Raw genomic sequence first — 26,106 nt, 5'->3', positions numbered from 1 at the left:
AGCATTGGAACAGTAACACGTCATTTAAAGCTATCTACTCTCAAATCAGATGTTAAATCTGAATTTGTTGATTGTGCAATGTTATCTTTGGGTTTAAAAAGACTGCCTGCAGATTGCGATCAATGAAACTGCCATCTACAGTACAGCATGGCATGTTTGTTAAAAATAAAATGCAAACCTCTAAATCTTCCTGGCACTATATTCAATAAAATTAAATTAAGCATCTTCACAGAGTCTTGGGATTCTACCAACACAAACATTTGTGACTGCACTCAATCTGATGCAAACTGTGCTAAAACATTCCATACATATCTGGAGTAGAAGATTAAAACTGTATTTTGATTGATTATTTCCCCTTTTTAAAGATGTTTGCAGTAAGAATCTTAACTGAACTGGCTTGCTCATTCCATTCAAATCATGTGACAAACTAACCTTTCAACTCTGCAAGCCCCATCTATACACTAGAAGAAAATACAACTCAATATTGGAGCAAAAAGACCTAGAACGATTGTGAACATCATACAGTTTAAGAAATGTAAAAAAAAAAAAGTAAAATGACATTTGAAGTAATTTATGTGTGAATTATGTCTGAATTTAGCAGGCTGTATTGATCACAAATTCAGTTGCTCACTTGTTTTTTTTTGTTTTTGTTTTTATCAATATTAGTCTTGATGCGTTTTAGTCTAATATTTAGTCTTCTCAAATTTTTTTACCCTGGTTTTCTCCCCAATTCTTATCTGTATCCTAGCTAGCAAACCCCTTGCTGACTTGGGAAATGGAGGCTGGAGCATGCATCCTTTGAAATGTGCTCCTGCCAATCTGTCATTTTTCGCACTGTGGATCCAGTGCGAGGCCACCAGATCTATAGTGCTGGAGGACAACACAGATCTGGAGGCTCCACTGCAGAGGTGCCCTATCAGCCACAGGGGTTGCTGATGAGCTGTGGATTCCCCTACCCTCCCCTACCTGGGCAGTGCTCGGCCAGTTGTGTGCCACCTCCTGGGAGCTCCTGGTCATGGTCATGGTTGACTGTGACATAGCCTGGACTTGAACCTGCGATCCCCAGGCAATAGGGCACATCCGCGTAGAGCGCCTTTGCTGGAAGCGCCATTCAGGAGCCCCCAGTCACTCACATGTTTATAAAAATATACTAAATTCAAGGGTGGGTTTCTCCATTGCCACTATCCCTGGTATGTAGTTTAAGAAATCGGTCTAATTTTCATAATACAAAAAAAAAAAAAAAAAAAAAAATCATAACGAGTATATTTTTTGTTCAGGTCTTTAGTTTATTTTATAGAACACACATGTACAAACGCTCTAAATGCAAATGCACACATTTAAAACAATACATAACAAGTCAAGCTAGCCCATACAAAATGTTTTAAAGAACTAGAAACTGTGGTAATTAAGCATAGTGAAAACATGCAATGAACAACAACGGTAAAGCTCAAAATGGTATGGTAAAGTATGGTACACAAAAAAATTGCAGATCATTGTAAGCATTCGGAAATGCATGAGAAAACTGCACCCTGAAGGATGGCAAACAAACCTATTTAAAACAAAGTGAAAGCATTGTAAAAGACACCCGCTCACCCAAGCATCAAGCAATCAACTGATTGGAGTCACTGAATTGCGTTTCCTGAATAGGCTTGTGAAGCTACTCTTTGAAGGTAATTTAACTCCATACAGTTTCAAGAGAAAAACAATCAGAAGGATTCCTCCCAGAACAATTGCAGTTATGGTATTGATCAGGTACTGCGCTGGAAATGCCAGAGGAGGACCATCAATATAAATCTGTAAGTCAGAAATACAGATTGCACAGTTACACAGGTGTTGGACACAAAATTAAAAACATAACACTGTCTATTTGTGCATGGAGATCCTAACACCACCACTCTAAAACGCATAAGCTTATTTTATTGCTGACCCTTTTTCACAATATTTCTATTGCATTTAGCACTTAGGGACAATAATTAATGGGATTCTTAAGTCAGGTCAGTTAAAATATATCCAATGTGGCATCCGGTGGTAGAATACTAACCAAACTACAGTATAAAAAGTGATGTGTTAATAAGAGGCTGATGTGTAAAACGTCTAACTACCATCTTCATTTGGCTAAACAATTCCTCATTTCCTTAGTCAAATAAAATGTTTCTTCAAAGTATCCCTCATACAATTTTTTTTTTTTTTTAAGGTATACCTGAACTTCTTCTACCAAGTCACACAGAGAAATGCCCGGAATGACAGATATTCTGAAATGGAAAAGCTCAGAGCCCTGCATGGAAAGAGAAAGCAGTTAGCTACTGACTCTTTCTCTCTGTGAGTGCTACCTTTCATTTTCATTGATAAACAATGCAAATTTGGTTCTTGGTTGAAACAAAAAAAAATGTTAGTTGTACATGAGGACTTATAACAACTGCACAGTTGGTCTTTATACAGGGAATATAACATGGGATGACAAAGGGGTCACTATAGGAAGGCAGTCTGTACTTGTATATACGGTGGCTCTTTTAATGCATTACCATACATTGAATCAATTCAAATGCAAAATTGTGAAAGAACAATGCAACTCCCTTTAGGAAAATGAGAGATACACTAAAGCAGCCCTACTGGCTCTCGATATCCGCCTGGTTCTAAAGCCCTTTTCATTAAGACCTTGTATAAGATAAGTGCAAAATACCGTGTGTCTGCTTCAAAGAAAAGAAAAAGCGTTCATGTGTTAGTATGAAGCATATTTAAATGTATATACGTCTGGTTGCTGATTGCATTACACACTGCTGTCTGGTACTGGAACAGATGAGATGTTGTTTTACACAATGATTTCTTGTTGATGGAAATGTGATATTGCCATAATGACCTAGGTTTAAATAATCCCAATCAATGCCCATAACAAGTTTCACTACAATTGAATAACTGGTTCTCTAGATATCTCTTAAAGTGTGATATTCACACTTCTTGATACAAACAGATGTAAAGACAGAACAAAGAGCATCTACATCAGTATACTGCAAGGACTTTTCAAAGTAACATTTCTTCTTTCATCAACCCTTCAGTCAATGAAAGTTACTTACATAAAAGCTGATCTGCAGTCCTTCAGGGTTATACAGGGTGCTGTTGAGACTGGTCCCCAGATACTCCCTCATTTTCAGCAGGCTTGGAACAGCATTGGTACCTAAAGGCATTACATAAAACAAAGATTAACTGTACTACAAAATCAATGTATGTTAGTGGAAAACATATTGTAACATGTGCTAGAAAAATAAACGCTTTGTATGAAAGCATATGTGAATGGGATCTTCAGGGATAACATCTTGCTTTAAACAGCTAGTCTAAAATGAAGCGTGTTTGTTACAAGCCAGGGTAAGAAATACTGTACAAGCTAATTTGGAAATGCATGCCCCTTGTGTCCCAATTTACCACTTAAATATGCACTAGGATCCAAAACACGCACTGTCAATTCAGGAAACTCAAATATAGAGTGAGATATACCAGGTGTGAAATTCCTAATTCCTAATTATTCAATTTTTTTCACAAACTAAATGGTGAAAAACAAATTACACCTTGCTGTTTAGTCCTGGATAATTTAATCACAAATGCCTTTAGGTGCAATGCATTTCACAGATGAGGATTGCTATTTTAAATGAAATTAAAGAGTGAAAGGGTAGTGTTACAAAGCAGCAGGTACCTGTGATTCGCCAGTTAGTTCTGTTGTTAATTTCGGTTACAGTGACAAACTGAGGCGCCTTTAGGGGCTGGTTGTCGTGCCCAGATCTTGTTAGAAACAAGGTGATGTTAAAATTGTTGACAGGATACAAAAACCTTAAAACCTGAACATAAACACAAACAAAGACAGACTCAAAAAATTGCAAGAGGGCTAAAAAAAAAAAAAAAAAAAAAAAAAGAAAAACTCAGAAATCTGGGTATATGGGAATCCTTTCAGGTGATTACAAGTTCAGCCTTAGATTAATTGCATAAAGAAGAAATACAATTCCCTTGATACATTTTTTGTAGCCTCTGCTGCTGAAGAAATTAAGAAATCTAAAGGCTGAAATACTGTATGATCATTCTGACAGGCTGACTGGCATACCCTTTTCCTGCAATCCGAATGTGCAGCTAACGGCGAAAGCCTCATCTCCTCTGTACAGCCACATTCCGCTTGAGACGATTTTCCAGCACATTGCTTGTATGTTCCAGTATTCTACAAATAGGAATGAAAATACAAAATATAGAAAGTCTTTAAACAAACAACCTACAACACCCTAACAGCCTGTAGTAAAAGACTCCTCTACTGTATACTGTACTGAATTAAACCAGTCTTCCCAGACGAGATTAACAAAATCAGTGCACAGGTAGTACAGAAGGGCATGGACAGGGTTTACTTTTGTATTCAATCAGTCAAGTGACGCACACAGAAGCGTGTGTGTTTCACCATATTAGCTATGTTAAAAGTTTCATGTTTGAGTGCAAAATCTTTAGAATTATGCCTACATGTTTAACGATTGTCAAAATCATGTCAGACATAGGTGCGAACCTATTTTTACAATAGTAAATGTACATTTGATTTTCGTAAAATATTTTTTCCCTCAATGTAGAGGCCGTACAAGTATTATAGAAAACTTTTCTTTTGTTGTTTGGATTAACGCACAAACTACTGTAACACATCACTTACCACAGTATTTATTTGGAGCCTCTGAACTTTTTTATTATCTTGCTGGTGGATACATCCAGATAAACAATAGGAATTTGTCATTCTGGTACCTTTCTCCTGTTTAACTAGGGTATCCAGGATTTCACAAGTGGTCAAATTCATATTAACACAATATGCACAGCAAAACTACTTTATGATGTTAGTAGCCTGAGAAGTTAGTCCGTAGAAAACAGGACTGGATTGGCTTGGAGGTCCAGTGGTTAAAGAAAAGGGCTTGATACCAGGAGGTTCGTTCAGATCCCCACTCAGCCACAGACTCACTGTGTGTGACCTTGAGCAAGTCACCTAACCTCCTTGTGCTCCGTCCTTCGGATGTGAATGCAACAGTTGTTGATTCATAGTCTGTAAGATGCTTTGGATAAAAGCGCCTTGTAAATTAACTTAGTGCTGTGGTTCTGGAAAGTATGTTTTACACACTCAGTATGTTTCTCTTTGGTATTCTCTTTCACTACATGGATTTTACGTTTTGTTTATAGGGAATGGGTATAGAAATCTACAAAAGTGCCTACTGCAATATTCAAAACTGACAAATGTATATATGTAAGATTGTTATGCTCTGAAACACAGCTGTAATAACATGTTGTTGTGTTGCATGAACTCTGACAGTGCAATATTGTAGAAAGCTGTATTTTTCTTATTAGTTTTAAACAGTGGAGGTGAAAAAGCATCCTTCTTTTAAGCTTGTGTAATGCTGCTGGTTGTAAAAAAAAAAAAAAAAGTATTTTCTTAAAGAAACTTGCTTCATTTCAGCAGTGTTTCCACTCTCACTGTTTACTTCTGTCACACCTCTCTTCTGAAAGGGGTCCCCTACAGTGTTTGAGGCCTTTTTCTTTTGAATGTAATAGTGGGAGATTCATTTAAATTGAAATTATAAAAATAGATATTTCATGCTATTCATGAACTTTAAGTAAGCAAAAATTGTGAATATGACTAAATCCAACATACTAACCTTAATATCATAGCATTGATTGGTAGCCAGTGTACACAGTATGGCTCTCATGAAACTCATGGTGTTTTTTCCTCAGCTACCGAACTCAAACTGTGCTGCCCTCTTACTCACCTTAGAGATCTGGTAATATTGTCTAGGCCGTGGCTTGCTTGGGTCAGCATTGTAAATGTTATCAGAAACTGGGATGGCTATTCCGAGCTGGGATGGGGGTCTGTAGTTCACCTAGGAAATAACAGCACACACTAGTACACATCTTTAAATGGAGCTGGTCAAAGGGATGCAGTGTAATGTGTACGTGATTAATGTAGTCATCGATCATTCACATGCTGTTTAAATCAACGTAAAGCTAAATACTAGCAACACACAGTTTTTGCTTGTTTTTTTTACCGGCAGGTCCATCAGCAGTTTATTGCCCATGGAGTCAACTGGATTGCCATACTGCCACTCATCAGCGCTAATTAACCTATCTGGAATGTACTTGATACGCATGCTGGTCGGGCAGGAGTTCTGCAGGCTGAATGTGAAGCTGGACAAGGAGCAGAGCAGGGAGGCCTCTGGAACATATACAGATATTGTAGTCATGCCCTGTCAAGAGAATAAAACAACACCTTTTTAAAGAAATCAGAATACCACAGCAGTCAGGAAGGGCCAGGGACTGTGTATTGGTATTACAGAGTACTCTTGCAACAAAATATGGTCTCCTTTTATAGTAGGAACAGGGCATATTAGCAATTAAACTATCTCACGCCTGGCCTAACAAGCACCACGCCACAGGAGTTCCATCTTGATTTGGTGTGAAAATTCTCATATAGAAACCTACACGGCTTGCTTGCGTGAGATTTCAGTGATGCTAGAAAGGGTTGCTTTATGTGCTGAATTTTACTTCTGTGCATATCGGGCATAAGCAGAGGAAAGGCAAGGCAAAGCACAAATGCAAATACTGGAGTAAACCTTATTCAAAGCAAGCTACCTTACCTTTTGAAAAAACATGCTGAAGACAGTAATGTTCAGAATGTGGTTGCCTAAGGTGTCCCAGCTATGAGCAGCTGTCACTTTCAGAAGTGAAGGATTCCCTACAATCACTTTCATGAGCTTCTTTTGAAAATAAGACATACCTGTCAATATAACATTTCACACTGGTTTGAAATTATTTAATCTATGCACTAAAGCGGAAAAAAACAAAAAACAAAAAAAAAACAGGAAATTAAAATGGAACTAAGCACAAATGTCTGCAATAGTTTGACACCCAATTAAAGCAAAGATCTTCTAAATGGTCTGTATTTTTACAAACAAAATAAAGACAGTTATTTGTATGACAGTAGCACTGCAGTCATTTGAACAGAGACTTGTTAACTGTAAACCAATTCAAATTTCATAGAAAGGTTATCACTATATGAGTAACAGTTTTGATTGAGCAACACCAAAAAAACATATGTTCCCATTATTATTATTATTATTATTATTATTATTATTATTATTATTATTCCCTATACTGTCTTTCGATGGGAAAAAAAACCCCAAAAATGACTTAATAAAGATGTGGATACCACCCATGCCAATGTGTGTACTGGTCAAGAGACAATATCTAATGTAAAGGATGTTTTTCAGAGATCTCTGTTATAGTACCAGATGTTTAAAAAAAAAAAAAAAACATATAACAATACTGTAACATGTGTTTCTTTCAAATCTATTTAGCATGTGTGACAGGTAAGATTTATGGAATTATTTTGTTACCTGCAACCACTTTAGCACACCTGACTAATAGTCTTTAAGTCACATATCATACGATATGCAACACAGGGAGGAAGCTCTAAAATCTTGGTATGAGAAACAATGGGGGCTTACCTGACTCAGAGACTGAAGCCTTGAAGCTGAAGCTCATCGTTTCTTGGATTACGATGTACAACAGAGAATTTGTGTCAAAATCACCAAAAAACTGCAGACTGTGCCTGCACTCCCCCTCCGTAATCCTCCATGTTCTTTCATACCCAGAGCCAAAGTTAAACAGCATCCACTGTGCTTGGTTGTAGGTTTTATCTTTACGCACCAATTTTGGCATTGTGGAAACTGCAATGACACTGTTGGAATTTACCACATCAGTGATTAAAAAGCTGCTGGTGCCTGGAATCACTATTGTTTTCCCAATATCCGTCAGCTGAAAGCCATCAGTAGAATCTGTTAAATAATACATAAATAAATAAATACATAAATAAACAGACAAACAAACAAACAAACAAGTAAATAGAACTGGTGTTTTTGTGGCAAAAAAAAGCACCCCTGGTAGCATAATCTAAGTGGCATGCCATATCAGATAGAATTGTTTAGAAACATGAAGTAATATGGAAATGTGAAAAAAATTTCATTCATATGTCCAGAGGTTAAAAACAATGCAACAGAATGCAACAGAACATTTTCATTTCCACTTGTAATGGATCTTTATTGAAAGAATCATAGAATACAGCTTGTAAAGAGCATGAAACGAGTGGCATGTATCAATTATATGGTCAGAGGTTAAAATAATCTTCACTGGACATAATTTTTAGTAGAACTTTATTGAAAGAATACAACTGTGTATCACCTATAAAGAACCCATGTCAAAGCATCTGGTCTGTATCATTGAGGAGAAGAAATGAGGCCAGTGGAAGGTTTTGTTTTTTATGGACAACACTAGCAATGGTACATAAGTGCAACAGTTCGTCGCCTATCCGTCCATCACATATCCGCCCTAACCGTGTATCCACCATGATCAATCTCTTCAGCAATGTTAGTTTATTACTGAACAGAGAAGATTAGTTCAGAGATTGTAGCTCCTATCAAAGTTTTCATACACTGTGTTGTATGTGCTCCGTGCGTGTTGATATGTAAATAAATCATGTTTGCCTGTGGGGAGAGTATCAACTTCAACCTCCGTCTCAATCTCCTGCCTGTCACTCAGTAGCAAATGCACACACTCACAAGGCACATGGCTACTCCGTCACAAGCATTAATACCCTGTATCTTTCTAAACAAGGGATTTAGGGGAGCTCCCTAATAAAAGCTGAATCTCAAAACAATAATTGTGTGAATATAATAATTGTTACAGCTGTGTAAAATGGTATTTAAAACAGGATTAATTTATCCACCTTTTTACATATCCACCCTTATTCTGGTCCCACAGCAGTCGGAAATGCGACGGATTACTGTAATCCAAAAACTCAGCTGTGTGTGAAACAGCAGGACCAAACAAGTCTGTCACATTGCAGGCCAATAAGGTTATATCACTATTAAGATCATAAATTACACATGGGTTTTTATAAATCACACATGGGATTATTTTAATGATCCAATGCTAACGAATCCAAACGATTGTCAGATGACGGGGGTACGGGGTGGGGGGGGTGCACTTACTCCATAGTCATTAAAGTGCTATACTTTACTTTGGGGCAGACTATTTCCAGGTATGAATGTGGAATATATGGATACTTAGAAACTATAGTAAATGAGCTTGCTTTTTGAAATATACAGTAGATATAGTTTTGGGGGGTCTCACTAACAAAACTATACAAAAAATGTATACGGATATAATTTCCTACTCACCAGTGTTATACAATTGTATATCAACACTACTGTTTGATACGTCACGAACAGTAAGTGAGTAACTCTGATTTGGGTCTGTGATTAAAGGTTCACCATTAAACGTCTCCAGTATATCCACAACAGCAACAGCCAAGAATTTATTAGATATGTGAGTCGTGTAGACTTCTGTTATCACACCCCTTCCACCTGAACTGAAACCAAGATTAAGGCATTACTTTTACTGAAGATGTCACCATTACTTTATACGACAGATTTACAGTGTCATTACCTTTAACATGCTTTTGATTGGCGAGTGTTAAAATTATTATTTTATTAATCTGATGAATGAAGGATAAGACAGCATCTTCAGAAATACTAAAAAAAAAAAAAAAAAAAAAAAAAAAGATTCAAAGACAAACATTTCGACTGGAAGTTTTTTTTATGTTTTGTGGAAAAACAAAAAACGCTTTATTTTGTGTTTATTAACAGGTATATATCAGGTTTCAGATAACACCTAATGACTTAAAACATTTAAGGGAATTATATGAAAAATCTCTGCACAGTAGCAGTCGAGCAGCTGGTATCAGATGCTGGGGATATATGGAGGTGTCTGTCTCTCTGCTCATCCATCCATCTGTATGTCACACATGTTTGCACATATCAGGAGAATCGCTCATCAAATTGTGATTAAGCTACGCTTTTCTTATTCTATACTATTCTGTGTATGCTGTTGATATATGTCATGGTTATCATATAGCTTTTTGATCATACTGATTGCTCTAATTCTGAATTTACAGCCATGGCAAGGGATGTATGTTACTGACATGCTTGTCCTTTTGCTTCTTCAGTGAGACAGTTGCTTTACCTTAGTTGTATCAGTTTGCCAATATAGGAGTTGGAGAGCTTGGGAGTTGAGTCAGCAGCGGACGGATTTGCAAGATAAGGACCGAATTCGTGAAACAGTGCTGTCTTGTCCCTGATATATTGAAGGGCAAGGGGTCTGTCAAAGCCCAAGTCATCATCCTAGTGAAAACAATGGAAATACAAGTGTTCAAACAAATATTCACAAACACAAACAAATGCTACAAAGCTATTGAAAAGCATGTTAAAGCAATGCTCTACCTGACAAATTCAAATGTGCTGTACACACATATATGTATAAAACAATGAGAATAGTTTTTTATATTTAAATTTACATGCTTTGTTATGGTACGTCCATTTTTTACATAGTGGAATTTCTTCATGCTGTGCTTCTGTAGGTATTTTTTAGGTAACTTTGCATATCCAATGACAGCCAGGTATTTAAATTTCGGCTAAAGAAAACAGATCAGTGTACAGCCCGTGCTCAGAGAATTGGAGCATGATTTGAAATTAGCCAACACATAAACAATGTTTCCATCATGAAAAGGTCCCGAAAAGAGATGTTTATATAGAAAAAAAAAGTTCAACCATTTGTAAATACTGTTCAAGACCTTTATTGAGAATATCTGATTCTGGGGATATAGGGGTGTCTGTACTTTCATACATTTGAACAGCTGCTTATTACATTGTGATTACATATTTCATTGGTAATTCACATTCTACACCATTCTGTTGATCCATGTCATGCTCATCAACTATTTCACCATACTAATTGTAATTTAGAATGTACAGTTGGGCACGTTACCAATATACTTGTTTAGTTAAGTATCATGGGAACAACTTCAATTTGCCAGTGACGCCCCTTGGATCAATTCAAATTTAATAATGCACATGCAGATTTCTGTATATTTCAGATATTAGCGCAAAAGGGGAAACAAGCAAATACTGCCATTCCGACAACGCATGCTGTAACAATGCGGTAGCGCTACCCCAGGTGCAAATCGTGCTCACTGTCCTTTTCTCTTGCTGTCACAGTCTATAAAAGTTTTTATATGTATCTTCTTTCTGTCTCTGCTACAGCTAAACACATAACTATTAGGCTAATTTTAAATGTTTGTCTAGTTGTATGCATTTGAAAAATCCTGAGTCCACTGCAGCTCTGTACCCACCATCATCAATGAAGCTGGGTTGATGTTTTCCACTTTCAGTCCATTTGGACTGTGTGCGTCTAAAGCCAGGAGGATTAAATTGCCCAGGTGATCACAGTACAGGGTTGAGAATTCTGATTTTGTCTTGTTCAGCTTGCTGTATCTCAACGAACCTTGAAAGATCAATGTTTCAGTTCAGAAGGGTGAGCGTTAAAATCCTTATTCCTACAGCAGCCAACATATTGTACACTCTCTTACTTCTTCCCGTGTGCGTTCAGTCTTACATTTTCACATAGGAAAGAGCAAATTGTGTATTTTAATTTGAAAAATAAAAAGAATACAAACTCCTGGGATTGCTCCAAACATCTTCAGTCTATCTCAAATAATTAAAAAAACAAGCTTGTTTAAAACTAAAATTACAATATTTCAGCAGTTATTTATTAATTTTTTTCTATTAGAGAGGCATATAATGTTAAAGTTACAAACTAAGACAAACCCAGGTTCTGGAAGCATTGCTAAAGCGACAGTTTCTACTAAAGCACTTTCATAGAACAGATATTACCAATACTACAGCATTCAAATATGTTCTAAGAGAACTTTTTGTCATAGAGCGAGTGCGGTTAGCTTAATCTGTGCAATGGTGTCTGCCTTAGTCAACTACAGGCACAGCTGATGTCCACTAGTCTACTGCTCTGCTGTAATGGAAACTCATTTACCTGTCTTGCTGAAGTAGATGTTGCCGTAATTTGTTACAAATACCACTGCCTGTTTGTGAACACACAAAATTAACTTCACAAACTTTTCACTGGCCAAACTAATGATCTTTTTAAATGTGTTGCCTCCATCTTCTGAAGACCACACCTACAGATAAGGACACCAAATTGACAACAGAAACGTTTATTCATGCTTTCATCAACACATTCTGTTCATTGTTTGAGAATGCTTACACACACACACTCACAAATAAATCACCCTCTACCCAATCACAAGCTCGAAATTGCATTGCTTTCACAGCTAACAAACGTTCCAAGCCTATCTGAGTCACTCAACCCTCTAAAGATGAGTTTATGGGGGTAATCCCAGTGCCAGGGTGTTTAGCCCCATTTCCTTGAAATTTACTCTGCAGTACTGATCTTTTTTTTTTTTTTTTTTGTAATGAGGTAGAACTATTTGGTATAAGATGATGAAGTGAATACACCCCATGAAAGTCAGCATTCATTAACACAATTTTTCCACTAGAGGTCACTCTTTCACAACATTATTCACCAGTCACTTCTGAGAGGAACAGTTTAATTATACAACGAAAGGGAGTGCTGTTGAACAATACTCTAAACTGTATTCCATTGCAGAGCAGCATGCAGTAATAACACAATATTAACAGGTTAAAAACTTTTAACTTGCCGAGGCAGGTTTTTAAGATGGTTACATTATAATATCAACAGTTTTCTATTTATGTTGGACTATTACGTACTGTCAAACTCTCTTAATATCACTTCTAAAGGACTGAGCAAAAGTAGAGTTGACTTTTAACAGTGCACCAAAATAAAGATGTGTTCAGCCAACAAATATTCCTGTTTTGCTGTGGCACTTAAACATGGTACTAGATAATGCACTGAAAGAAAATAGCCATTATACAGTCAATGACACTACATGTACATACATTGTAATAATTTAAAGCATATTGCAACCATGCACAATGCAGTGCCCTGTGTGCTACTGCACTATGTGTTCAGTTATATTGAGCAGAGCTTCTCCCTATTGACTCCCATTACAATCTGTCTGGAACATTTCAATGGTGTGATAATCAGTACAGGGTAACGTTAACAGGATTGCTATTATGTGGGTTTGACTGTAACCCTTTTTTTTCTTTGAAATGTTCCAGACAGGCATACAGCCAGGAGGCTGTCAATGCTCACCTGAACACAGAGACTGATAGTCATGGAGTGTTACATTCTGTGATATTGAGTGATATTCTGTGGGCTAAATTAAGACCCCCAAACTTGTGACCTGTCAGATTGGAATCCAGGCCTCCAGTGGTGGAAACCCTAAAAAATAGTCAGCTTGCTTCTCTTGTGAGGTGTTGCTTGATTCACTAGAATTATATAAGCTGCGTGTGAGTTGTGTGCAGCTATTCAGCTACAACCGCCAGAAAATACGATCTCTGGGTATGAAGGGGTAGTAGGTACCCCTATGACTGGCTTAATGAATTGGTGCCAAAATGATATGACTACTTCACAGGGAAATACACTGTTTGCTGTCTTGTGAGGTCTACCTCTGCTCCGTAGACATAAAGCTGATGACTGCTTGGGTCGAAGGACATTCCTTCTGGAAGAAATTCAAACTGGAATGGTGAAAACTTGACCTTTTCGTTCAACTGAGAGTTTATCATCGAGTACACTGACACGAAACCCTGGTTCTGTATTGGGATAAAAAAAACCAATATATATATATATTTTATAGATCTTATTATCATTATAAAACATGAAAGCATGATAGATAAAGAGATTAATAATACAGTACCTTATTTAAGGACAGAACTATTCCAGTATCTTGTTGAGAATCGTAAATAAGGGAAGCAGAACTATTTCCGTGTTGTAGACATCTATACCAATCTGTGAAGGGATCAGTGCTGTAGAGACATGGCAAGTTCTGAAGTAAAAAAAAAAAAAAAAAAAAAAAAAAAAAGACAACTTTTTTTTTTTTTTTTTTTTTTGTAATGAATTGTAATGCCAGCTGAATATTTTCTGGGAATTCTGAACTGTTTCTAGTAACACTATTCCAACTTTTGGATTATCTTTTGCAAAAATAATAATAAAAAAAATTTACAGGGAAACACTTGCGGTATCCCTGACACTAATGTGTTCTGTAATTATACAAAAGGGTTAATCTGATGAAACTAAACCCCACTGTGATGAACCAGTTTGTTTAGAGCATTTTACAGCAGTAGCTATCACCCTGGATTGCATCAACCACCCACCCTTTGGATATCCTAAGATTACCCCCGTCAGTCATTACGGGAAGCAGCTGGTTGATTACTAACAGGAAATAGGGCACTATAGGGGTTGGGACAATTTCACTCTCCAGGTGAAAAGTGCATGAAAGTGCTAAACTGAATACAAGGCCTGTAAATCACAGTTTAATAGCAGGTATCATGTTTTGGTGTGGTGGGTGACCAGCTTTTAAAAGTGTTCTAGCAGGTGTTTTTCATTTTTGTCATTGTACATGTAAGAAGGATCTACCTGGTAATTGGCATTCTGCTTGCTGGATGTCAGGCTTAAATAACCCTCTAGATACAAAATAACAAATATGCGCAAATTAGCTGGCATTTAACAGTTACATGCATAAACATTCAACTTGTGGTCACTTATAAAACCACTTTAGAAATTCAGTTTTTAAGACTTATTCCTAAAGCATTCCCCTTGGTCGAAAAATGGCACTAGGTAATAAGCTACAGGCAGTAAGTCTGATAAATAACTAAGCAGAAACAGTAACAAATTATTATTCTGAACACGCATAACATTAAACAGGCGAGAGATTAAAATCACGAAAGTTTAGATGGCATGAATTGCAATATGTTCCTCATAACATGTTTCATCCCTGTCTTTAGTGTCAAAAAGGCAATATTAGTGTTCTAATGATGAATGGACTTTTCAAAAGGATTCTTACCATGGAAACTCTCCACGTTAGAGGGACATAAAGGAGTGTACAACAATGTGTAATGGGAATGATCCACCTTTAAAAGAAAAAAAAGAAGATTAATGTTCATTAAATAAATATTCCATGTATTTCTGCAACAGCTGAGAAGTATGGATATACAAAAATATGGATATAAGAAAATACAGACCGTGTTTCTCCAGATTCTGATTACTCTTGTTTTCACTGTGTATAAATAAATCCAGTATTTAAAGGAGTGCTAATCCATCCATTATCATTAACCGATTAATCCTTTACAAGGTTGCAGTGAGCCAGAGCCTAACCTGGTGCAAGGTGGGATTACACCCTGGACTGGATGCCAAGGGCAATTTAGAGTGACCAATCAACCTGAACAGCATGTCTTTGGACTGTGGGAGGAAACTGGAGCACCTGGAGAAAATCCATGCAAACATGGGGAGAACATGCAAACTCCACACAGACAGACCCCTAGGCTGGGGTTGAACCCAGGACCCTGGTGCTGTGAGGCAGCAGCACGTCACCGTGCCACCCTAGGAGTGTTACTGAAGGGTTTTGAATCAATTGTCCTTATAGCACCAGCAGTAAGAGAGGCAGTGATAATCTTCAATGCTATATATAAGCAATTGCTGCTGCTCACAATGGCGCTGCATTTGAAATATTTGCCTGAATTAACATACTATTCACTGTAAGAATGGGAATAGGGCAGACCAACAGATTCTCAGCACAAAAATAGGGGTTGGCTTCTACTTAACTGAAAATAATTAAAATACCTGCATACATAATTCTTCTTACCTCACTTTAGCTCAATAAAACAAGTCCCTTAAGATTTTGCAATTTATTATTCTGTTTTCTAGATCGAATTTACACTTTAACTTAGCAGAAGTCAAGTTTACCTTGAAAAGGTCACACTAGAGTTACTACACCTTGAAGGCTTTGTACAGTATATAAACCAGCATATATCTCTTTATTGTCTCTTTATTCTGATCACTATTTCTTATTTTTAGAATTCAACCACGTTATATCGGCTTTATCACTGACCTCAGTTGAAATGGGTAAATCCAATTTTTTGAACTGTGAACAACAGAAAAGCAAATATCTTCTTTCAGTTTATAGAAAGCAATTCACAATTTGTCAATACATTTTTTTTCCTTTTAAAATATGTACACTCTTTCTCTATTAGCTAGCAATCTATTGCTTTAGAATTGTTCTCAATGTTTGAACTTCATACTAATTATACAATTGGTGTGTTTGTTTTGCTTTGTCATGTGCTTAAGTCATTTCTCCCCAATTTAGACTGTCCAGCTATGTTCCCTCACCTCCCCACAACAGTTTAGAAGGTCTGTGGGTGTCCTCCAATCCCACAACTAAGCCAATATCTCTTTATACGCAGGAGCTCCAGAGCAGATGTCAGCGAGCCACCTCTGGAGGACAAAGGTCAGCCCTTGAGCTAAGCGGGCGCCTGGCCAGTAGGGTCCACTGTATCGCTATGAGGACAAACCATTAAATTGGTTGTTTAACTAAAAGGTTTCTTACACTTTAAATTGCTATGAGTGTTACTCTCCAATTAACTTTTCCTGATACAGTAAAAAAAATATATGATTTAAACTCACAGTTTGTGCAAGAACCTTAAACAAAAAGAAATACCAACATCTAAATTGCTTTTTACTGGGGATGTCAGATCCTCACTAATGAAGAGACCCCTAGTGGTCAGGATTAGCAAATTAAAGCTGGTCAGAGTGATATCAGCGACTGCCAGTCCATTACAGTCTGAAACACACAAAAGACAGGCTTAAGGGTCTCACTGGGGAAGGAAATTCAAAAGTACTTTCCCGATATTGCTGAACCTTATGAAAGCAAATTTAAAAAGACACCAGTACTGAGCTACAGCAATGAGTAAAAGTTTTGCATCATGCATATGTAATTAACTAAGTTTGCTTAATAAAGTCGAATTAAACCTGCTGATTATTACTAAAGGCGAATTAACTGGCGAATAATATAAATTAACATAATGAATTACATCGCCAGCTTGTAGTTTTTGGACTTAACAAAAAACTGGACAAAATTTTAATTTGTACACTGTAAAACTTTAGATTGTAATTTAGCAATTAATGACGATAATGCCGAAGGCTATCTGAAAAACGTTTTTAACACATCAAATTGTGTATTTGTTTCAATTGATTAAATAGATGTTAAATAAAATATCTAGATTATATATATATATATATATGTCCTGAATCCTAAAATGCTACGATGACTCAAATTACCATAGTTGTCACACTTATGTGTTAACAATTGTCGACATTGTGTGTGGTGACCCTCTATGACACACAGACTTAGATACTTTGTCTGAATGGAGCACACAGGCTTTCGTGTGTACAATTGCATGTTGACTTGTCACTAACAGGTATCTACATTTGGGTCTAAACCAGTGCTATTCTTAATACGGAGAATAATGCCTGTTATTTTGAAATGAAAAAAAAAAAAAAAAAAAAAAAATATATATATATATATATATATATATATATATATATATATATATATATATATATATATATATATCACTTTGCTAGCATTCAATACCACACTGGTACCTATCGACTTTGATTCACTGCGCAGTTCTATATATTGAGAAGAGACCAAAGAGGTGGCTAGAGCGCCACAACTTATCAATTTGTGAAGAAGCACCAGAGATAAATGAATACATGTAATCGTAAACTTGTAACTATTAAGAAACTAAATCAAGCAGAAAGGCATTTCTGCCTTCACCAGTGTAATACTGTGCAGCTGTGCACAACCATAACATTATTTTTGTGTATTACTACAGTGTCAAATTCTAAGCCTTTTTAATGGAAGGCTCACATGCTCGGATTAATCAAGTAACTAACAAATCAAGATTAAAATCCCTTACTTTAAATTCACGTAGAGAAAGGTATGTAAAGCTACCCTAGTCCTACATTCTGCAGTTAAAGATTAAAGTTTTTTGCAGTTAAAGATTTAAGCTGGTTTCTCATTAAATAACGTCCTGTGCCAGCTCAAAATCTAAACTGTGCTGGACAGAGTCCCGACTGAAATCGTGTTCATCTCTATCTGCTGCTGATGGAAACAAACTGATCTGAAATCACCTTAAAGGCAGTGCCAAGTGGAAAAGTGTCGTAAGATTTTGCTTGGATTACTGACAGGCAGGTGCCAAGTTACACAGCATGCTGCTTCTCAATTGGTTTCACCCATCTCCTCTCAACCAGGATCTATTACACATAGCTCAACTTATCGAAACCCAGATAAGCTCCAGATATTATATTTGTTTATAATTGGATTTGAATTGCGGATTTATGGCATAGATCTTTCTTTTTTAATAAAAAATAATACAAGTAAGTTGGTGCCGCAAACCACACACAGGTGGTTAAATCAAAGCTGTAAAAAGATGGATGACATCACTGTGAATGCTGCCCCAGGTTCCAGGTAAACACCACCTGCTTGACTACCCAAGATAAGGCACATGTCAGGATTTGTGCCAACTGAAATTCTTATCAAGAAGGTGGAATACAAACTATGGACAGCTTTTGCAGCAAAACAGCATCATGATTGAAAACACCTACTGCATACTTCATGTTCCTATAATACAGAAAAGGAGAACATTTGAGGAAACACAATTGAGTTTTTCCGTTACGCTGGAGTACCAGGGTGTTAAAGGAATTTTCCAAGCTCTTAATGGATTGTGTCGTGTTTAGCATTAAACTGCAACATCATTTTTTTGCATATTTTACATATTGTATGGCTGGGTAATCAGTAATCAGCAGCATGTTAGTAATCCTATGCAAAAACTGTTTTAAGGTTTGTAAAAAAAATATATTTTCACCTGCAGTATTTGTAACATTTTGAAACATGCGAGAACTAAAACACCTTAAAATAAGCATCATTAGCAATACTTCACATAACACATGGTTTGATGTACAGTACCAGTCAAAATTTTGAGTACATCTGCATGATTATCTATGCTTGTATAAACTTGTCTATAAACACTTAATATTTCATTATATATGTGTACTTATATAAGCTGATAATCATGAGCGAATTGCAATCAGAAATTTATTTTTTAAATGAAAATGTAAATCTTGTCAATTTCAATGAAATGGTCACCCAAAGCAAGGGGATTGCAGTCTGAAGCCCAAGTCAGTTAAAAGTCTGAAATGTGTATAACACATTGTTAAAACACCTGCCTAAGTATAAAAGTGTCTTTGTTAGATGTTCTCTGGGTTAACTAGCATGTTATCCAAATAACCTTTTGTCACCAATTATTGTTAACAGGTGAGGGTCCATGATTACTATAAATATAGGTAGCATAGGCACAAGTTTGTCATTCCTGAATGTAAGGGAGCAGAAAATGTCAAAATACGCTCAATTAAACAAAGAAAATAGACAATCTGTAATTACTTTAAGAAATGAAGGTCAATCTTTAAGACAAATTGCAAGAACTTTGTACTTTGTGTAACTGCTGCGGCGAAGACCATCAAACGATTTGAAGAAACTGGCACTCATGAGGACCAAACAAGGTCAGGCAGGTCAAGGGTAACCTCAGAATCAGAGAACAAGTTCATTCGAGTCACAAGTCTGCGAAATCAGCGATTAACTGCTCCTGAAATACAAGCTCAACTAAAAGCTACTAGAAGTACAGATGTTTCAACATCAACTGTTCAGAGGAGATTGCGTGAAGCTGTTAACCATTGTTAAAAGTGCAGAATAAGAGGAAGAGTCTGGGAATTGCTGCAGAAGAGCTGGGAAGACACGTCGGGTGATTTCCTGCTGAAACTTGTTAACCGAATGCCTCATGTTGTGATGCTGTTATTAAGGCAAAGGGTGGCTATTTTGAGGAATCCAAGATTTACAGACAATTTTCAATTTTCTTGAACATTACTTTGATACTCCTTATGTTTTGTTTTGTATATTGTAGCATGTGTTTTCATTTTCAAGTATTTACAGAAACGTAACATGTGTTTTCATTTTCAAGTATTTACAGAAACGTATACTACGTAAAACATTGTCAATTATGAAAAAAACCCAGTTTCCAGCAAGTGTACTCAAACTTTTGACTGGTACTGTATTTCTGGTACTAAACTAGACTTGTGTACTAAACTAGACTTAGTTTGTTTCTACATATTGCCCTGTCCTTACAAATGTCCATGCACAGATTCATTAAATTTAAGCAAAATAAGTCAAGAACTTTGTACATATCTAGTTCAGATTATTGTTTTTTAATATTCCCCTTTTCTATATTTCTGCAACAGCAAATATCTTGAATTATTTGCTATTATAGATCAGTTCACTAGGCCAACAACTTGATGCTGTTTATCTTCTTTTATTCTAGTTGGCAACAACTTAGAATCAATTCTTTCAACATATTTTAATGGGTGTAAAAACAAATATGAAAGACAGTGTCACACAACCTGCTGATGTTTGGGGTGCAAATATTGGAGCCAAGATGGCTACATCATTAGAGCATGGGCTTTTTGAAACTTGGAGGTTCACCGCATTGTTGATGAAAGTGCCAACCTCGGAGTAAGAGATTGGGGTCCCAATTGTCCACTGAAGGAGAGGCTCTGGTAAAAAAAAAAAAATGAAAGCCAATGTTCTTATATCTCTTTATGGAAACAGGGTTATTCTGTTAATTAATTTGGTATCAGGAAGCAACAGCAACTTTGTTATCTATAGGATTGAAATATCTGAATATTCAAAATGCAAGTATAAGATAAGCAAAGAACTAAAAATCTTCAACAGAATAAAAGAGAGGCCAGTGATGCTAGTGCTAATAAAAGAAAATGGATTTTAAAACCTTGGTTAGTGTTCATTTACATAGCCCCTTAGTTGTTAAATAAATGGGCAAATTCTCTATTTGTTAAGCTTATGCAAATAAATCAGTGGAAAAACAGTGTACCTACAGTAGGTGAAACATTTTGCATCTAAAAAAAATCTAAAAAAGAAAGCATTGCATTTTAAATAATGTATAAATATTAAAGTAAATTCGTTACTAAAAGTATTTATCAATGTGATTCATTTAAAGCATTTAAACATTTTTTTTATCATTAAATTGAATTAATTTCTTAAACTTTCAATAATCAAAGCTTTAAAACAATGTTTAACGCATCACAAGCACATCAACATTCTCACATGAACCATAATGTTTTGCTGTGGATCTTTTGTTTACTTCCTGTGCCAGAGGTCCTAGAACTGCAACTCTTTGTATGTGTTGGTTAATGTGTGGTCCATCAATACTAACTCTTCCACCAACATAAGCTGTCCTTCAACACAGCTCTATACCTCGAACTGTGTCCAGGAGGGTGCCTTCAGTGCTGAATATGTCCAATCCGTGATGCATTTTGAATTGCAAATACCACTCATCCACAGGAGCCACATCTAACAGAGAAATAAAAAAACAAAAAAAAAAATCATAACAAACCAAATCAAATTCAGATATCACTTTCATAACATCTACTTACTGAAATGTGCTCTGTAATTCCTTCCTGTTTGGTTTGTTTTTTTAATTGGACTCAACTAAATGAATAGACTAGCTCCATGCATTTTGAAACACATGCTCTCATGCTTTTCACACCAAATCCTGCTGAGGTTCAGACTAATGTGTTTGATGGTCTCAATATAGCTTTGAGTGGACACCACACACCCACCACACAGTACAGCACAATGAGAGAGGCCCAGGACGGAATGGCAGGGGGTGTTCAGGTCAGGACTGATGTGAAAGGAAGCTAGCGCCTGCATTAGCCAGTCCCATTGTCACTCATCTTTTATTAGAACTAATTTCTCAATATTAAAAGAAAAAAAAGATACAAAAAACCCCAGAAGATACCTGCATTAAGTGTGATGTGATTGCGGGGGATGTCAATGCTCCATGTGGTCGTATTCTACAATACAAGAAATAAATCAGTCAGTATTTCTGGTTTTATTTTATACTCACAAAATACACAGTTGGGAGGGCATCTTTTATTGTATTTAATAATAGACGTCATCTTATGCATCTTGCGCTCTGGCTGCTCAAACTGTGCAAAAGGATGTCTCTTATAAGACGACTCCATAAACGTGACATGTAAACTTATTATAAATAACAAGAAGCACGTACTGTACTCAGGAAGAACTTTAAAAAAAAAATTGTTTTGTGCCATATGTTATATGCATGGGATTACATCTATACACAAAATACGATGGAGTGGAATTCTGACAGCTGATTTCTCACATGTTATTTAAAACTACCTGTTTCACAAGGAAAATAAGGTTTCTACCTAGAATGGTAGTAATTTGTCATGCTTTCACAATGATTTTACTATTTTTTACTATGCATTTTTTATAAGAGAAATCCTGTAGTGTCATGAGTTGACAGATTACAGAGTGCAGAGTGTAAGCACAGTAAAGCATGGTAACTTCACGGAATGGGAAAGTAAATAGTACATAGCAAAATGATTGTGCAAACGTGGTAAACTTCAGTGCACATTGAGTTCTTACCAGGCTCATCTGAAAATTGAAGACAACTGCATGGGTCCTATTATAAAGCTTCAGACTTGGTGCGAGTCCCTTTGAGGTATACAGAGTCGAGAAAATGTCCTGGTTTTCAGAATTGCTGTAATCATTTTGCAAATAGCAGCTGATTTTCTGAAACACAAACACATACACACTGAAACAAAAGATACAGTGAATTATAAAATGGTAAGAATAGAGGTGCAGATGTGTCACCATAGCAGCACAGCTTGGAACTTTTAGAACCATTCTGCCTGATTCACTTGGTATTCTGTGACTGACCTCAAAAGTTTGCTTTTGTCTAAAATGCCTCAGTCTGCCGGTGTGATAATGACCCCCATAACCTACTTAATGTGCGAGTTATGAAGTTTGCTTTGTTCCTGCTTTGCGGGCTGTAGATGAAGACCAATATTTGTAAACACCCAAGGCAAAAACTCACTAAATTTTTTAATCCCAGGTACAGTCGTATTCGGTCACTTTTTTTGTCAGCGTTGCACTGAAACTGTGTCGGCACCTCTTCCAACTGAAACAAAAATAAAAGTAAAATACAAATGAATTCTGTATTGGTTCTTGGTTCCTGCTATTACCAGTTCACAATGAAAGGGTAATGTTAGAGCTGGGGCTGGGACAAGAATAATAAAATGAATTGTAGTAAAGTGTATTATCCATCTATTCATTATCCTTAACCACTTAATCCTTTTAGAGGGTCACAGCGAGCCAGAGCCTAACCTGGCAGACACAGGGCACAACGCGAGGGTGACCACACCATAGACGGAACGGCAGTCCATTGCAGGGTACTACACACACACACACAGAGGGTAATTTAAAGTGACCAATCAACATGGCTTTGAACTGTGGGAGGAAACCGGAGTACCATGAGAAAACAGGGAGAACATGCAAACTCCACACAGACAGACTCCTAGGCCAGATTCAAACCTAGGACCCTGGTGCTGCGAGGCAGCAGCGCTAACCACCACTGTGCCGCCCTGGGTGTAGTAACATGATGTAAATAGTAAGGGATCATGCAATATTTATACCACTGCTGTGTATAGGAACCGTTCTCTTATTATTCACATAGCACAAATAATACACAGATGTGGCCTATGTTACCTGATTAAGAATACACCAGACAGATAACCAATCACAGGCACACAAGACAAGCGGAGGATCTTAATAATGCTGATTTTACTAGAATCCTGTATCTGCAGTCATTACCGGACATCCAGTGCAGGCAGAGTAAGAAGCGTGCAGCAGGTGAAAGATTATAGTCAAATGCAATCCAAAACATATACAGGAGGCAGGTACTGTGTTAGTATATATTATGTCCCTCATTGAGATATATGTCAATGTACAGTTAAGTGCCTTGTATATTATTATTACGCAACGGCTGAGAAAATTCACCACAAAAAAGGATTGCATTAACTTGCATAAAAAGGGCATTAACAGTAGATTGGCTGTGGAACATCACCCAGGGGTCTTTAATTAACTGGAACTGTTTGTGTAACAGAACCCAGAAGCACTCACTATGACTGCAAAAAACATAAAATAGGGATACATAAAATTATGCTCACCCCTGGCTAACCTTCACACCTATAACAACTGCTACAAAAGCAAAAATGAGGTTGCTCTGGGCTGTCAGAGCTTATTAACCCCCAAATGTTCTCCTTGCCTCCACTCCCCACGGGCTAATGTAGACAGTGGTGTGTTACAATTCAAAATAAAGTGCGTTTACATTTTTTGCACTTGTACTCAAACTTACTGTCGCCTCCAAAGGACAGAGCATTGCAGCACCAACTGCAATATACCAGCTGATCAGTCCCACCTGGGAAGGGCAGGAAGAGAGCACTTACTAAGCTTTGTAGCCAATTAATTACTTATAAAAAAAGGTCATCATAAATAATTTCTAAGCAAAAGCAGCATGGTTTCATTGCATTAATTGACCTTTTGACAGTTAACCATTGTTGAAGCTGACACCCTGGGATCCTTCAAGAAGCTGCTTGATGAGATTCTGGGATCAATAAGCTACTAACAACCAAACCAGCAAGATGGGCCAAATGGCTTCCTCTTGTTTGTAAACTTTCTTATGTTCTTATGTTCTTACATGCACATGTTTTCTGAGAATACTAAGGAAGGGTTGTATTTCGTACTACAATTTGCTATGTGTTTTTTTTTTGTTGTTGTTGTTATTTTTTATTTTTATTGTGTACATTTTTTTAACACAAATAAATCATTATTGACTATTTCGATTGTAGCGAAACAAAAACAAGCAAACAAAAAACATCACCTAGTAAACATGAAGACACATGTTTTTGCTCCGTCAGGTAAAGTCATTTTCACAGGGGAAATTAAATACTTTGATGGTACAGTATTTGGTGTGATGGCGATGACGAATGAATCGTTTATTTAGTAAAATCTAATTAAATAAATACTCAGAAAATAGTTTTATAATATGCTTCCTAAAACATAAACAGTCCAGTATATATATATATATATATATATATATATATATATATATATAATATATATATATATATGGCAGACACATTTGTCCTATACCACCATCACATGGTCATAGTGTGAAATATTTATTTACATACTAAATGTATGAACCGGTTAACTTATAAATTATGGTATACCATTTGAAATACATTAGTTGTAGGAAAAGTTAAATTTAACTATGTTGTGATAAAATAAAAATAAAATAATAATACATTAAAAAAAAAAAAAAAACACAGCGATTAAGAAAAGCCGCCTTTACTTGCACTTCCGACATTAGTCGGTAGTGTTCTGGGAATTGTAGTTTTTAAATGTTTTTTTTTTTTTTTTTTTTTTTTTTTTTTTTTTTAATTCCGTCGGGACAACTGACTGTAACTGATTTGACTATATAGCAACAAGCCACATACATTGTAGAAGGCAGCAAGCTTATTCCTGTAAAATATTTGACAAAGTTAGCCAATTTAGCCAGTCACTGTTGCTTACATTAGTGGTTTAAGTGTTTGTTTTCATCCTAAGCGCTGTCAGTGGTAATTCCGATTGATAACTTCATCACATACTTTAGCATCACTAGTCCTTTATATAGTGTTCGATTACTTTTGTATTTTAAACTATGCTATTTCTTAATAAACTTGATTATTGTGCTATCGAGAGATCACCCGTGCTGTTTTCCACTTCAGTGTTTCCAATAGGTTGCCTGGGAATATCTTTATTTATAAATAGTTTTGCCTGCCTAGATGTTTGGTTAGTTACTGTAACAGCCTGATTCCGTCAGCAAACCAGGATGTAGATTCAGCATTATGCAACACAAGTTTATTTTCATTATCCCTGTCACGCAATATTAATTTTCATTAGTATAAATTGTGATTGCCTGGCATCCTGGAATCTATCCATAAATTATTTTACTGTTAGACTGGGTTAATCATTTGCAACGTTATCTTTGCATGACTGGAGCGTTTTTATATATTGGAACAGTAGGTCCCAACATTTTATAAGGATGTTTAAGAATTTTACTGTGGACTGCTACCAGCATCCATACTAGATCCACAGACGTTCCAGCTGCATTGTAATGGGCAGCATGCGTTCCATTGTAACACTCCAGCATAATAAATAATAGCAAACATTAGAAATAGATATATTTGTATAAAAAGCACTGAGTATGCTTGTTGTGGATTTTTAAAATTTATTTATTAGTTTTAGTA

The 26,106-nt window shown here is 36.4% G+C and overlaps 1 protein-coding gene across 1 annotated transcript; it reads right to left on the bottom strand.

Moving 5' to 3' along the window:
• Window positions 1-1,279: 1,279 nt before the first annotated feature.
• On the bottom strand, window positions 1,280-25,585 carry LOC121324325 (cation channel sperm-associated protein subunit beta-like). Its single transcript, XM_041266049.1, has 27 exons — window positions 25,391-25,585; window positions 24,171-24,233; window positions 22,851-22,934; window positions 22,400-22,546; window positions 21,750-21,804; window positions 21,206-21,301; window positions 20,287-20,487; window positions 16,542-16,681; window positions 15,882-15,964; window positions 15,686-15,689; window positions 14,888-15,134; window positions 14,461-14,507; window positions 13,742-13,870; window positions 13,494-13,637; window positions 11,938-12,082; window positions 11,243-11,394; window positions 10,078-10,235; window positions 9,234-9,424; window positions 7,503-7,832; window positions 6,633-6,772; window positions 6,045-6,242; window positions 5,769-5,879; window positions 4,088-4,198; window positions 3,686-3,827; window positions 3,072-3,172; window positions 2,201-2,275; window positions 1,280-1,794 (listed from the first exon to the last, which is right to left on the bottom strand). Exons 2-27 carry the CDS (start codon window positions 24,192-24,194, stop codon window positions 1,609-1,611), a joined length of 3,441 nt encoding a protein of 1,146 aa, XP_041121983.1. The 5' UTR covers window positions 24,195-24,233; window positions 25,391-25,585; the 3' UTR covers window positions 1,280-1,608.
• Window positions 25,586-26,106: the final 521 nt, after the last annotated feature.

Source organism: Polyodon spathula, chromosome 12 (genome assembly GCF_017654505.1).
Source record: "Polyodon spathula isolate WHYD16114869_AA chromosome 12, ASM1765450v1, whole genome shotgun sequence".
In the NCBI taxonomy this organism is placed as follows: domain Eukaryota; kingdom Metazoa; phylum Chordata; class Actinopteri; order Acipenseriformes; family Polyodontidae; genus Polyodon; species Polyodon spathula.
The sequence above is the reverse complement of the archived record's forward strand: the minus strand, read 5'-3'. Positions and strand labels throughout refer to the sequence as shown.